The sequence below is a fragment of the Ambystoma mexicanum genome, chromosome 11 (genome assembly GCF_040938575.1).
Source record: "Ambystoma mexicanum isolate Mex_15411 chromosome 11, UKY_AmexF1_1, whole genome shotgun sequence".
Classification (NCBI taxonomy): Eukaryota; Metazoa; Chordata; class Amphibia; order Caudata; family Ambystomatidae; genus Ambystoma; species Ambystoma mexicanum.
Genome location: NC_090934.1, coordinates 1,325,965,110 through 1,325,981,123, shown reverse-complemented (window position 1 = coordinate 1,325,981,123; position 16,014 = coordinate 1,325,965,110). Strand labels below are relative to the sequence as shown.

General features: G+C 47.1%; 1 protein-coding gene and 1 long non-coding RNA gene across 3 annotated transcripts in view; one reads left to right on the top strand and one right to left on the bottom strand.

The window, feature by feature from the left end:
* Positions 1-15,834, bottom strand: part of LOC138504385 (uncharacterized) — a 597,102-nt gene extending 581,268 nt beyond the window's left edge. For both annotated transcript variants that reach the window (XR_011279831.1, XR_011279832.1), the window contains exons 1-2: positions 9,425-15,834; positions 9,236-9,324 (exon numbers count right to left, since the gene is read on the bottom strand). This is a non-coding gene — a long non-coding RNA (uncharacterized lncRNA). The remainder of the gene's footprint in view (positions 1-9,235; positions 9,325-9,424) is intronic.
* Positions 1-16,014, top strand: part of GNB5 (G protein subunit beta 5) — a 458,941-nt gene that overhangs the window by 79,191 nt on the left and 363,736 nt on the right. The window contains exon 3 of the mRNA XM_069624846.1: positions 15,829-15,940. Coding sequence (XP_069480947.1) covers positions 15,829-15,940 — 112 coding nt within the window. The remainder of the gene's footprint in view (positions 1-15,828; positions 15,941-16,014) is intronic.

Sequence of the window (16,014 nt, the reverse complement as noted above, 5' to 3'; positions counted from 1 at the left end):
AATAAATTCAAACAAGCAATTTGATATTGAATGAAAGAAGAATTAATCAATGCGTGAGCTCAAAAAAATTCCTGGAAAATGGACATGCAATGATCATGAACAAACACTCCAAATACCACATTCATATATCACACACCACCATTCCACATTAACACAGCACACATCAACACCTACCAACATTCTCAGTAAAAACAGAAGTGCAGGAAAATCTACACATAATTCACGCAAAAGAACAGTGAGCATCCAAAAGTACAAACAAAGAAGCAAATGGGAGAGGTGGTTAATAAGCTGTTCTTTCCATCTTCTGGCTACTGGCAACACACCGAACCGGCTTTGACGTAAGTAAAAATGATGACACATCTTCGCCAGGTGAACAATTCATCCTAAGAAATACATATTTCATATATCAATGAAGCATCATGAACAAACGTGTACATCTAGGTACTGAATTCTTTTTTTTTTAAACATACAAATCAATGTGGGCCACACTAATCACAGGGCCTAAAAGTTAAACAGTAAACCATAAACATAATTAGGAAACCTGAGAGACTGCACTGTCATGCATTACAAGCAACCTCCTCAAACCGTGCATGCCAAACAAAAATTGGAAATACAGAACAGAGACACAGAATGAAAAAGCAGATCCCAGTAAAAATCCAGGGAAAAGGGTTCGTTTGAGCAAAAGCTAGTGGTCAGATTGCCAGCAAGCAACCCCTAAATAGGTAAGGCAAGAGACCCAATAGCCCATTGACATCAAAAACAACACATCAACAGGTAGTGCTTAAAGCCAATATCCCATTGCCAACGATAAGTTACTAGGGGAATCCAGACGTGGACCCCTTGCTCACTATTCTTAGAGAGTCACAGCTACACACTACTGATGAGGTTCAACCATACCGAAACATGTGTCTGGGGTTGCTGTTGGTACTCTTGTTCAGAGGAGAATTGCCTAGTATTTTGGTGCTGGACTTCCCCAGGGCAGGACAAAGACTGATATGTTTGGGATATTTCTTCTCTGTGAAAGACAGTGAGCTAAAGACTCTGGGTAAGACTCTTGTAAGACTCTTGTAACCAGGACTCATGTCTGGCAGAGAGTCTCCCAGGACCCCCCTTGTTATCTGCATATTTCAAGTAACTTTGGGTCTCACCCTAAGTTACTAGGGGAATCCAGACGTGGACCCCTTGCTCACTATTCCCCAGGACCCCCCCTTGTTATCAACGATAACAGGAGTGCCACATAGAACCATAATAGTCCTAGAAACGGGTAGTGACCATGGAAATGTTGGAAATATATCGTCACACATAATTACCCATCAGTATCATTTAAGATGTGCCTCGTCAGAGTTGGGCGGGACCCCGGTGGTAATGCCACCGGGATACCGTTGAGGCTATTAGCGTTACTGCCAAACCCCTGGCGCTATTAGCGCCGGATCAAGGGTTTGGCAGAACGGTAATTCCCCATTGGGCCCATTCAGAAATTCCCCATTGGGTCCAATGGAGAATTTACAGTGCTAATACTGTCGGCGGCATTACAGTGCCGTAATAATGCCGGAAATTGGCAAATTTGCAGCAGATTTACCCCTAGCTCAAAGCTGGGGGTAAATTCTGCCAAACCCGTGATTTTGGCAGATCCTTAAATGCGGCAGTGATAGCGTTACTGCCACATTTAAGGGTTAACGCCAAACTCATGATGAGGCAGTAAGTGCCAAGTTATATAGCACACAGTCTACCGGAGTCGAAGAAATTACCTGCAAGATGATATATGTTAAAGCGACATTAATACTGCCTGAATGTCGGAATTAACTAATGATCGTATTCACAGACATGAAAGGCACGATGGTGAGCGAAATAGTCTACTAGGTCATCTCAAACTCACCGATGAAACAATACCGGTGAGGCCAATAAATGATCTCGACGGCATCACAAAGGCACTCTGCAGAGTGACGCACTCAGCTGTCCAAAGAAGTTAAATTGAGAGGGAGGGAGAGCAGATCCTCACATGATGCACTTATGGCCCAGAAGACGAGCATTAAAGAGGCAAAATATGCTGAATTCAAGGCCGCAGCAGCAGCACTATAAAATCTGCCATAATAAAGTCACACATAAAATATATATGATTGCATAAAATAAATACTCAGAACACATTGCAGAGCATAGTGTAGATTAAACAAAAACAGTAAGTGGCCAGTAAAGGCCTAACTCAAATGTAGGCCCCATACCTGGTGGTATGCACCATAGATATTAGCTTTCAGATGAAAGTTAAGAGAAAGACCCCTAGACAATATTACCCACAGTAATGATGATAGGGTCCAGAATCCCAAGTTAACAAACAGAACTTAGTGCAGGCTTCCTATCACTCTCTGCATGAAGTGTTATACTTTACACATATGCCTATAACACAGTATATCACTTAGAGGTTAAGCACAGCGGAACACAATATCCAAAACGGCCAGGAGGGCTACCAAAGTCCAGGATATCTTTTGGATAGACAGTCCCTAGGCCCAGAAGGACATATTACACATCAAGGAGGAAAACAGTATCAACAGACAGGAATACAATGTACTTTGATATTATAAGATATGATGAGGCATTTGTAACGCGCATGTACACAAGTGTTTCTAGGTGCAACAAGACAAGGAGGGGGAAACAAAGGGAGGACAAAATAACGATCGCACTAGGCCTTGTGTCACTCAGATCGTGCAAGTGAGGGGAAAAGGGAAGGGGAGAAGTCCCTGGGGAAGTGCAGTTAACTCACAAGTGCAGCCAGTGGGTGGCACATAAGTGCAGACAGAAGGGACTGTAGGACCCTTAAGTGCTGGGGAGCAGGCAGGCAGTGCAAGGGCAACTGAACATGCAGGAGCCTAGGCCCAAGTTCAGAGGGTAAACAGGTGACCAGTGCGCGGGGTATTCAGGTGCATCAGCAGTGGAGAGGACAAGAGAAAACGGAAGTGAAAAGGAAGGTCTTGGTTTGCTTCTGGAGCCGGAGGTGGTTCTGCTCAAGTTTGAGAGAGGCAGGGATGCTGTTCGAGAGGGAGGCCCCAGCCGAGGAGATAGATCTGCCCCAAACTCTCTGCTTGGAGAAGTGTCTGACCATTAGAGAGTTGGAGATGGATGAACGAAGAGCTCGAGAAGGAAGATGTTTTGGAAGAAGTTGGAGGTAGAGCGGTCCCAGGCCCCAGAAAGCCTTGTGGATGATTCAGAGGGTCTTGAACTTGATCCTTGCAGCCACAGGGAGGCAGTGAAGAGGTTTCAGAGCTATGATCCCTTGCCAGGAAGTGGGCCAGAGAGAGTGAGAAAAGGAGGGAGCGGGTGTCCCAATGAGGAGGATCTCAGTCTTACTAGCATTAAGGAAGAGATCAGTGGTGGCACACCAATCCTGAATTGCAGCCAGACAGTCTGGTGTGAGAGAAGAAGCAGAGGTAATCGAGGGGAGCCTGAAAGAGAGCTGAGTGTCATCGGAATAACATTGAAAATTGGAACAGAATGTAGTGATGTAGTGGCCAGATAGTGGTTGAAGAGCCAGGGAGAGAGGTTAGACCCCAGACAAATAGAGAGATTGTAGAGCGGAAAGACCCCAGTTGGACCTGAGAGGGTTGGTTGGTGAGAAAGGAGGTCAACCAGTCGAGGACCTGATCAGTAATACCAAGGTTGTCATGGAGGCGATTGAGCAGGATGGCATGGTTGACCGTGTCAAAAGCAGAGGATAGATCGAGGAGAGTGAGGACAGAAGGGAGATTAGAGTTAAGATTGGAGAGCAAGTCTTCACAGGTCTTTAGGAGAGCAGTTTCTGTGCTTCTGGCAGCTCCGAAGCCAAACTGGTGGTCATGGAGGCAATCAACAGTTTCAGTATGTAGATTAAGCTGGGAGATGGCCAGCTTTTCCGAGAGTTTGCCCATGAAAAGAGTGATAGAGATAGGGCGGTAGTTAGCCAGAGAGGATGGACCGTCCAAGGGCTTCTTTAGAAGGGGATGCAAAAGAGAGTGCTTAAGGGGGAGGGGAAAGTTCCAGTGGCAAAGGAGTGATTTCAGAAATGGGCCAAGGCTGGAGCAACGGTGTCGATGTGGGCCTTGATGATTCTGGATGAGGAGGGGAGAACCTGCTTTGACAAGACTTTCATAGATCGGACTTGTCTAGAAAACATTGTCAGGGGTGAATAGGGAAAAGGAGGAGAAAGGAGGAGGAGAGCCGGCCTAACACGGGCCAGGAGTGGTAGAGGAGGAGGAAGAGGAGGTAGAGGAAGAGAGGGTGGACAGGATGTCCTGAGTTTTAGTCGTGAAATGAGAGGCCAAGGCCATGCAGAGGGCCTGGGAGGGAACAGGAGAGGTAGAGACTGCAGCAGGATTGGCCAGCTCTTTGCAGATTTTGAAAAGTTCGGCCGAGTTTTAGATGCCGCAAAGATGCAGGTTTGGATGTAGGCTCTCTTCTTAGAGAGGACAGTGAGTCTGTACTGCCTTTGGAGCAGGTAGCAGGCCAGTTTGTCAGGGGGTACGCCCGATGCCCTCTACTTCCTCTACGCCACCCTGCACTATCGTTTAAGGGTGGCAAGGTCGGAATCGTACCAAGAGTTTACTTGGATTTGGGCTTCAAGCGGATCCTCATGACAGGGGCAGAGTGTTAGAGATAGAGAGAAGGCTGTGGTAGCGGCGAAGGCCTCAACTGACACACGCTTCATGGGTCGGATGACTGAGAAGGTAGGTGGCAGTCCTGGAGTCGGTTTGACCTGCGGGTAAGAGAGAGAGAGAGAGAGAGAGAGAGAGAGAGAGAGAGAGAGAGAGAGAGAGAGGTGGAAAAAAAAGAGAAAGTGATTACTCCAAGACAGAGGAGTGGTCAGAGGGTTAGAGAAGGGGAGGTCTTAGGAGATCAGAACATCCAGGGTGTGCCCTACAGAATGAGTGCGGCCATAGGGAAGAATAGAGAGAGAGAGAGAGAGAGAGAGAATTGCAGAGGTTGCTTAAGAGTCCTGAAGAAGGGCTGGTACCATCCAGGTGGATGTTCAAGTCTCAGAGGAGAAGTTGAGAGGTAGAGGCAAGGAGCGAGGAGGAGAGGCCAGCCCACTCAGAGAGGAAGAAGGCGGCCTGTAAATAGATAGTGGCCACAGTGAGGGAGAGGCCAGGAGAGATAGAGAGCCTGCAGACCAGGCTTTCAAAAGAGGAGTAGTGCTACATTGGAATGATAGAAGCAGGGATCCACTCCCGGAAAATCAAGGCTACACCCCCACCGGTGGTCTGAATACCCTATGGATTAGTATAATGTGCAGATTTAAAAGTCCCTGGTACACCAGGGGAAGTCGCTTAAGATCCAGTACTTGGTGGGGAACTCCAGGAACCTTAGCAAAAAATCATAGTAGAGGTGACCTTGAAGTGTCCCTTTTAAGAGGACCAGTGTTGATAACAGTGCCCTATAGGAAACAATAGGAAAAAGCCAGGTAAGTCTTTCTTTCCACAGTACCACGAAGAGAGCAATCAACCCCAGGGGACACCAGCAGAGACCCAGAAGAAAAGATCCAGTGAATGGTTCAAGACCCAGCAGCCCCAGGAGCAATAGATGCAGAGGAGGATTCAGGCCCCACTGTTATCCAATGGGGAAATGCAGTACAAGGGGACCTGCAGAACCAAACAACCACAGACCATGGGGACACCTGAGAGGGAGTATCTGGAATAACCCAGGGCCCAGAGGTAAGTACCTATAGTGGTTGCCTCCAGAAATGTGGTTCCCAGAAGGGGAAACAACGTGGTAAGTAGCAGCTTCTTTCTAAAGGGCGAAATAAAGGTTCTGGTCACTCAGGGATTGGCACCCTGAGCCAACGATGACCCTAACGGCCAAGAAGAAGAACAATTGTCCTTCAGTGGAGTAGGACTCACCATCCAGAAGTGGAATCCACGACAGAGATGGCTCCAGGAGGATGGAGTAATGCGTACACTGCAGACCCCAGCAGCTCAGCAGGTGAATGTGGTCAGCACACACACAGAAATGGTGCCTGCATCAGGACAATGATAGTGGCGACCAGAGACGACTCAGGCATACAAACCTGGTGGGTTTGGGGAGTACCAAAACACCTTTTCAAGTGGCGGCAGATTCCAAAATTAAGGCGAATTCCTTGGTGGGAAACAACAGTAAAATGCTGTAAAACATCTCAGAAAACAGCCTTAGGATGGAGGGCCTAGTCCCAGCAGATGAGCATCCAGCCAGTATGGCCAGAAGAGGGCCTAAAAAGGCAGCAACAGCAGGAAAAGCCCAGAATCCACAGGCATGTAAGCAGACCTGCTTATCCTCCAAGAATCCAGCAGCTCTGAGCACAGAAAAAGGGTTTCCCATATATATTCCTTCACACACAGGGGCTGGCTTCTGCCAGCCCTCCAATCCCATTAGGGTATGTAAAAGAAAGGTATTGGCGGCCAGCCAATCAGGTTGGCCACAAAAACAGCCAGAAACTCCGGCCCACTCCCACAGGAAGTGAGATGGCCTGCCCAGGGCCAGGAACTGGTCTAAACCAGTATAACCCACCTTGGAGGCTGCCATCTTGGGCTCACAAAGAGCTAAGGGTTTCCCTGAACAAAGGAAGCCACCTAAACAAAATGGCTGAGAGTAGGAATTAAAAAGGCCTATTAGTAACCCAATGGCTACCATAAAGGCACATTAGGCTACTAATGCAGTAAATTGACATGCACCCCTGGTGAAGCAAAAACGAAATATTAGCTGCCACCATTATACCCTCTAAAACCAATGTACGCTGATAAAATCCCTCCAGGGTAGAAATGGGGTGCCTGGGAGGCACCCTTGGGACTGAGCATCTTGTGGGCACCCCAATACATATACATTAAGTGTAGCAAAAACGGATGTAGTGGCAGGGGGACTTTAGCAGAAGTAACTCTGACCACCAAAGTAAATTTAAAAAAAAACAAAAATAAAAAAGGTAAAAGCAAAAATTGTAGGGTCCCATAAAATGAAACTGCAGAACCCCATGGAATTCTGCCCTAACAAGGTTTTATATGTAGAATTAAGGCATGTGTTGGTGAGACTAAGCCGCAAGGGTACAGCCTCAGTTTCGCCAGCTTTACAAGGAATGTTATTATCGATCTTTGCAGAAGATTGTTTTGGATCAAGGTCATTCATTGATGCTCATCTATGTTGTAAGATGTCTGAAGTCCTCTGTCTTTAGGGTCTGTGATTGTTTCCCTACAAATGTGGCTCTCAAATGCATGCTAATTGAAAAATGTGCTGTATGCTTCTGGTTGGTCAAGTCTTGGAGGATGCCATGACTTTTCTGGTCAAAGCTGAGTACTACCACCAAAGCCGCTCTGCTTCAGCAGAGTACTCTAGCTAGCTTTTAGTTGGTCAATTGCTTCTTGATGGCTTCTGGGCTCCTGCCATTGAATGCGCAGTGGACAATAAATAGGGATTTGAATTGGAGTCTTTGTCTGACCAGAAGCCAGTTTAGTGTTCAGTGCCCTACAGAGATGTATTGGCCTCTTTGGAGTCTCAGGAGGAGAGGAGTCAGGTTGTTGCACTTTGAGATCTTTGTTGTCTGTTTAGTAAGCATTTCAAGAGGCCCTGGTAGAGGCTGTTGGAATAGACTCGCTCGGACATCACAAATGCAATGAATGTCATGGTTCTGTGCAGGAAGGTCAGATATGGCATGATGCAACAGATAGTTCAGAGGTGGAAGAAGCCGATTCTTATGATGGATTCTGCCTGTATTACAAGTCTGAGGGCACTATCCATGAAGGGCTCAGGGTTTGATCATTGCAGCTGGTTGTGGGCAGGTTTCCATTTATATCAGGTTTGAGAAACCCAAAGGTGTCTCACTTACTAGTCCCCAGGGATCTATCATCCAGGTAGCCAGGACACGGCCATTGCTATTGGATCCAGTTCCTGGGGGTGGACCTGTGGGGGAGGATTACCTGAATGGGGGAGGTCTTCAGGGAGTGGAAGTGGGACACCAACGGGCGAGACGCAGTTCCCCAATCCCTGTAACCATCATCATATTAATTTATTCAGAAGCAAATTATCAACAAACCATACACAAAATAGAATTGCATAGTAATACGAAATCAATTTTTTTTTTTTAAAGTCCACGGTATAAGCTTACAAACATTACATATATATAAAATAAAATTTAAAAAAAGATAAAAATGTGCATGGGTATAAATCAAGATAAAATCCACAGGAAGCGTCCAAACGATTCAATAAAATTTTCAGGGTTCGATCATATTTTGGGCAGTGAATTTAGTTCTCCGATACCAGGCCCTTCTCAAGTAGTCCGCCATGCCCCAGGCCACTGGCATCGTAGCGGCTAAAAGCAGATAATATAAAGCAGGCCTAGCATGAGACAATCCAGCGTACCTAAGTAGTGGCAGAAGAGTTTTTCGTCTTAGGTCTGTGTAATGCGGGAAAAACAACACAAAGTGTAGAAGGTCCTCCATTGGCCACTGACAGCAGGGGCAAGCTGTAGGTTGCACATTATGAGTCCAGCTTTTTGATCGTGCCCCTAGTCAAAAGCAATCAAACCGGGCTCGGGTCAAGGCCCAGCGATCTGCAGGATTATCACTGTGGAGCAAGTACGGCTGAATAGCGTCTGCAGATGTTAACACAATATGCCTTCTGTTTGCAAGAATGCCCAAGGCAGCGGACTCCCTATTTGCCACCAAGATAGAATTAAACATGTGTTTGTATGCCCTGACTGCACAGGGGGTCAAGAAGATTGAGGGGCAGACAAGATTAGCACAATTTAACTGTCTAATGCATTTCTGGATGTACATAAGCCAGGGGACTTTCTTTACAGCTGAGCTACTCACCAGGGCTCTTATAATTTTATGTGAGAGAGTGGCTTTCTGGTTAGCCCATAGTGCCAGCCAATGCGAGACTGGAGCCAATAGCCACTCATCTGCAATGTGTGGACATCCCATTTCTAAATGTGTCCCATAGTTTGGAGCAGACTGTGGTAGCCCAATCCCTGTAACACCTTTCCCCATCCAAGCTTGTGGGATATTTAAAAACTCTAACTCCCCCGTTTTTTCTGACACAAACACTTTCTTACACCGTAACAGACAATGGACTAACACCAGAGCCGTTTACCTGACATGTCCCAACAAACGACAAGGCAGAGTCAGGCAATTGACAATAAACACACACACACCTGATGGGCCTTTAAATTCCCCACAGGGAAAAACGGCTGAGCACAGGAGCACACTACAAGCAAGGCTGAACGCACGAGGAAACAGCTTGTTACACTCACCTGGTATCCACAGGGACGCCACCCAGCCGGGTTACTCGCTGGTATGCTTCTCAGCTTTGCCCAGATGTGGTCTGCGGGGAAGGTTCTGCCTGAAAATACAGGAGGACTGTGTTCAACACTGACCGACTGGGGTAAGTATCCTCCCTCCACCCCTGTATGATTTCAGCCCCTGTGGGGCCCTCTCCTCACCTTGTGGTAGTTAGGCATGCTCTCCGTCCTGCCTTCTTTGCAGGGGTGCGTTGTCTTTCATGGGCATGTGCGGTCCAGTTACTTCACTGACGCCGGCCCGTTTGATATTGTTCAGGTAGGTCTTATTGCTGTTCTTTAGTTTTGTTGCTATCCTGCATGCCTTTCTTTGTTTAAAATGTCTCTTTTTTTTCCCTAGGTATGCAGAGCTTCAGCGCGGCAAACTGGCTTGGTTGAGCCCCGCTGGTAAATGATGGCGCATCAAGAGCGCTATGATGCGGTAAGTAAGCGCTATGCGCAGTGCTGCAAAGTCTTGCCTTTGCTAACCTGTGTTTTCCTTCCTTGTAGATCGCGGTGTTCTTCAGCGCGAGTGGAATGTCCAGAGTGGTGCCAGCCGAGAGGCGACCAGCCAGGTAAGCCTTTTGAGCAGTTCGTAATTTACAAATGTCTCTACTGCTTTCTTTAATGTTGCCTCTATCTTCCTCTTTCAGGTCGTTCTGTCCGGGAGGCGTGCAGATTCGAGGAAGCTGTTCTCAGTAGCTGCGAGTGGCTAAAGATGAAGACTGCAGGTAAGATGCTGCTGCTAATGATGTTCCTTTTGTCTCCTTGCAGGTTCTGCTTCTCCGAGGTTCGAGGGAATAGCTGGACACAGTGAGTGTCACGCTGCAAGCTGCAAAGTAACGCGAAGCGTGTTGTCTTGTTCGGGTGTGGTTTAAATAGCCCCAACAAAATAGTCCAGGTAAAGTAGTCCCTAGGCTAAACACTTGAACACTAGACCGCATAGCTTGGTTCCAGGGAACCAAGCTATGTGGATGCCTCTATGTTGGCTGACAACACAATAAGTAGTTCCCAAGCACATGTTTTTCATGGTGTATGAGCCTGGCGCCATAGGTGCCAGGAGTGGCCCCAAGAGGGTTTTGGAAGGGGATGCCAGGCTCTAGAGGCCCGAGTCCCGAGCCCACCTGGCCAATGGGTTTGCCAGAGGGGGTTCTGGGCAAGGGTCGTGACACAGCTACACCGAACCGGCAGTTCAAACAGAGGAGAAAGGTAGTGAGACCTGGAGGGACGACGAAGGGAGAACTGCCCTTGCCCTTTTTAAATCAGACACGCAAAGCCTCCGAGAGGGAAATCATAAGACCATGATTTACAGCTGGCTTGTGGAGGAACAGATGTCAACGGTGTACAGGGGCCCCCCGCATTGATAGCACAGGTGAGGAGGCGTGCTGGCTACCGTGGTACCGTCCTTGACTCCAGAGGCAAGAGAAGCCAACGGGTTCAATACAGCCGGTGAGTCGGAGGAAGCTGATACAAACCAAACTGTGTTGAGCCCAATTTACGAGTGGCAACATTATATGATTGATAGGATCTTTGAGACGAACAAACTTGTGTGTGTGTTTGACCTTGTCAAGCCAAGACAAGGGCCAGCTGCAAAGTGGTCAGGCACCGTAGGAGGAACTATTGTTTGCATGTTGTTTTGAACCAGCAGGCCTTCTAAGGCAAGAGACTTTGAGGAAAGAGACTTAGCCCCTGAAGGTTTTGGTATTGTTGAAACTGAAATTGTGAGCCTCGTGCTGGAGAGGTCCAGGAGGGTGCTGTGCTAAGGAGTTCAGCCTTGTCCCATGCTTGAAACGTGGGGAAGGGAGACACCGCCATACCATCCTGACTTATGATTTTGTGAACACTTCTTTCTTTTCTGGTGAACATTATCCCACACTCTTTTTGTAACAGTGGTAAGGATTGGCTATCGTTTATTTTAGTATAGGTCCTTTTTATTTAAACAGATGCCACTAGGACTGCCTTATTATTATTTTATGGTCGTAGCTTGCTCCCATCTTCGCTTTAGGTCTAGATTAGGCATTTTTTTCAGCAATGCATACAGTTTAATAAACACCCTTGAACTTTGATCACTTGTGTCTGTCTTTACTTTTGCCACCATGAGTTCCTTACATATGGTGTCAGCAGTGGGATGTGATGAAACTGATAAAAATTTAAACCCAGGCTAATAGTTGTAGTACCACCAGAAGGGGAACATAAAATAGTTGACCTCCTTAATTCTGACTGCGTATCCATGCTGAAAGAGGTGTTGTTCTCTAAATTACGTGTCCCACCTGGTCAACAGGATCCATTCTTTAAAACTCAAGTACTGCTAGACACCCTTCCTCTCTCTCATTACAATATACAACCGTGGAACTGGATAATTCTAATAGTTTGGCCTGTATTTTCCTTCATCAGACCTAGTACTCTGAATCCCACTCCTTCTGAACCTTTTTTTTCTGGTACCCAGTCTGTTGCAGGGCCATCAGGCTTAGAGATGAATTTACGGCAGCCCATTACTTCGACAGAATCAGAGTCAGAAGCAAGGTTATCGGAATAAGATGCGGTGCTTCAGATTGGATGTTCTCAGGCACGTACAGGTGACTGACATGATATGATATGATATGATATGGCACTTATAACGCCCCTATACACAAGTGTTTCAGTGTGCTGTGGAGAAAATGCAGTGCCAGCGATAGAATGCTCTGAGTTGGGTGAAATGTCTTAGATTGTATGCTCCAAGGGAGAGGAGTTGCCTTGAATAGAATAGCTTACACCGGTGAGGGGTTTGGGACTGGACAGTGTACACCAAGGTATTCTGCAGGGATTCTCTATTACAGGAAAGTGCATACATTCGGGCAGACAGAGGCAAGGAAGCTATGCAGCATAGGACGCTCAGCAGTAGATTAGGTGGCTAGGATACCGCCCAGCAGGTTTAATGTTTGGGGTCCACAGTGCCAGTGGACTGATGAAGTGCCAATAAATGGACAGGAGGAGGGTGGGATACAATGAGCTAAGGCAGAAGAAGTGCCTACGATGAATTGGCAGGGGCCAGGGATCCTCTGAGTTTTGCGAAGTTTGTGGGACGCTCGGAAGAAGATGTGAGGCCTAGAATAGACTGCTCTAAGGAAGGGGAGTGCTTAAGAAGTGACATGAGGATGTTAAAGTTATGTAATGTTGTTATATTACAAAGCTTTTATACTGCTCGAATCACCACCCTAGGAGTGCCCCTACCAGTGGTATCTAGAGGGTAAGATGCAGAGGTAAAGGAAAGGTGGCAGAGATGTAGGGGGAAGGCAAAGACAAAACAAACAGGGATTTAAGCAGTTAGGGAGGTTAAAGGGAGGTGGGGGATTTTTGTGATAGTTTAGGTCATGTTGATCGAGCCAAAGTGTAGCGTGGAGACCAGAGTGTAGAAAATGTAGAGTATAAATTCGAACGTGTCTGTAGAAGCGGGGAGAATTTATTTCAAGGCAGTTTTAAGGAACATGCTGATTACCGTGAGTGGCTGTACAATGGACTCAAGGTGTGCTCAGGCTTGAAGCATGGAGGCGTTTCGTTTAATTTCTCCACCCAAACAAACTGCAGAATAGTAATACTGGGTCAGCCAATCCTGGAGGCCAACAGGAGCCAAGTCAAGAGCAGTCTGGATTATAGGTGAATGTGAACGGAAACATAGAGGGAAGAAGAGAGTGATGGGATGGGTGTAATTCCTTAGTAAAAGCCTGGCACCCTGGTAGAAGCTACACTATTGTTTACAATGTTTTATTGGCTAATATTTAGGTGAATAAAATAAACTAAGAATGCGTAATGGAACCTTGGGCTAGGGTGATATAGAGACTTAGTAAACAAATTGTTACAGTCACATAGGAAAATAGTAAGATTGTCCCTGGTAGACGTAAGTTAAGGAGAATACCCTCTGAAAACTGAAATGGCCGGGAACCACTGCTTGCTCTGAGTCAGGAGAAGTGCCTACTCAGTCCAATTTCGGCTAAGGTCGGAGAGAGCGCTGAGACGCCATAAGGTGGATGCTTTTTGTCGGACCCCGTGTGGCATGATTGCAGTGATATCAGGCAGGGGGTGCCTTGGTTGTAAAATTGAAGCTGATGCTGCTGCAAATGGACGTTCTAAGATTGATAGGGTGTAGATGATGAGATGCTCTAAGGACTGTCGGGTTTTTAGAAAGTGCTTCATGCTAGATTCCTCCCACTTCTAGGTGCTATAATAATAGCTGCTAATATTACCCAATCTAGTGGTCTCTGAAATTGCCAACCTCGTAAGGATGAAGGTCTGAGTCCACCCAGCCAGGATTCAAACCTGTGAAGGCGAGTTCAGAAGCGAGCATTCACACACTGAGCTAGACACACAGCTGCTAGATGGATAGTGATATGAGTAGCTGAGCAAGAGATGAGCTGTGCAGAGGCTAGTGAGGTGTCTTTTCATTTCAATAGAAGGTAAGGTGCTTGGGCGGGGAAGTATGCAGCATTGCAAGAGTGCGGGAGCGTGCCACGAAAAGAGTCATGCTACTCCCCCCCCCCCCCAAATGCAGTGCGCGTGATTCCATGCGGTATCATTCGCACCAGCCCAATAAACTTTTTGGTAACATTAGCAGGCAGATGCATTTTAACAAATACGCATAACAAAAAAACAAAAAAAATACAGGCCCATTACAGATGCAGGAAACTCATCTATTCGAGCTCTGTGGGGCAACATATATGTAAACCTTCTAATTTACATATGTATTGCACCAACAGAAGTGACTTCACAGAAAATAACATTGCAAGGAGCTTCATCAGTCTTTGATACTCGGAGGCACCATGGGCGTGACTTTAGAATAAGCCAAGTGGCAAATAACTTGGTGGTGCAAAATACCTAAATCGGACCTTGAAACACTTGTGTATAGGCACGCTATAAATGCCATATCATATAATATAATTTCACTGTTATTATATATGGAGCAACTCTATAGTCATTAGGCTTTTTTCTAATGATAGCTTGATATATTAACATAAGCTATGAAGTGAATCACTTACAGAGCTTCAGATGAGACACAGTGGGTCTGATCACGGTCTTGGCGGTGCCCCGGCGGTAATACCGTTGGGATATCGCTGACGCAAATATCGCTACTGCTACTCGGTCCGGCACTATTAGCGCCGGATCACGAGTAGTGGTGCAGCGGTAAGTTCCCATTCCCCATTGGGTCCATTGGACCCTACGGGGGTGAGGGAGCTATTAGTGCTGGTGCAAATCGCGCCAGTGCTAAAAGCGCCGAAAATACCCATTCCAGCAGCACATTTACCTCCAGCTCTGAGCTGGAGATAAATGTGGCCATACTCGGGATTGGACCCAGCCTTAAATGTGGCATTAATAGCATTAGGGCTCCCGTGCAAACCGTGATGAGGCCCAGTGTGATTAAATAATTTGGCCAGGATCACACATTTTGGTTAAATGGTGAAACCACAATGTGGACAGTTTAGTTGATATAGTTATTTAATAAGGTTATGCTTTGTATTTCATGTGCTTAAATACTTTATTTATTGCAATGCCTTGGAAGCAAACCACATTTAACAATAAACTAGCCTTTCATAATAAACCAATTTTACACTATATACATCGTCACAGAAATATGTTGAGCAATGAGAGTATGGCTTTAGTTTGTATTCAGCCCATCCTGCATGCAAAGCCACAATAGCATGAATGTGAGCATGATAATGCTGCGCGCTTTATGAAATAATGACTATATGGCTTTAAAACCCAAGGGGGATTTGTTAGACTGACAGTGCTATAATGTATGCACCCTACTCGCTTGTGATCACCCCCATTCACATTTCTTAAGGGACAAAGGTCCCTGCTAATAGTCCCCCCTTCTTCCCATCAGTGCCTAATGCCCCCCTCTCACCCTTCCTTCTGGCAAAGTAGGGGCACGCGACGAGGCACTCTTAAGCTAATGTTGTTCATGGGGGGGATGTAATGTATGATATATAGGAATTCTCTGGGTGATGCACTCGGAGGAATGTGTGCTCTAAGGGGTTATGCACCCACATTGTGATGCTGAGCTGTTGAGAAGGTTGCTACGATGCTCTGAGGCTGGTGAGTTGCCTGGGGTGCTGTAGGGTGTGTTTGGATGGCCAAAGGTACTCTGAATCTTGTGAAGTATCTGGGAGGGTGCACACACTCTAACAGGTGAGGCGTCTAGAATTAGAAACACTAAGGTAGGGCCGGTGCCTGCGTTTGGATACTGGCGAACGTGAAGGCCTGTGGTTAGTGACAGGTGCATTTATTCGGTAATGTTGCACGGAGGGCTTCCATTCCCTGCAGGGCGAGTAGTGGTTCTTCTTGGTAAGATGTCTGGAATATCCTGTCCTAAGAACTGTTTCTGTCCCCTGGATGCGGTGGAGGCTGCCATCCCTTTTCCCGTGACGTCACCCCTGGGCGGGATGAGCGGGCGGGAGGAGCCGTCACTCCTATCGCTCGACCCGAGCAGCGGTGGCTGAGCAGCATCCCCGGGAAGCAGCGCGGCGGCAGCGGCGGCACAGCACTGGTCCCAGGCGCCTTCCTCACCCGTTCTCCCCTCTCTCTCCTTCTCCGCAAAGATGGCGACCGAGGGGCTCCACGAGAACGAGACCCTGACCTCACTGAAGAACGAGGCCGACAGCCTGAAGGGCAAGCTGGAGGAGGAGAGGGCCAAGCTGCATGACGTAGAACGTGAGTACACGGGGAGGGGGTTTAATATGGGGATGGAAGAGGGGGCGGGGGGCACCGGGAATGAACGAATGCAT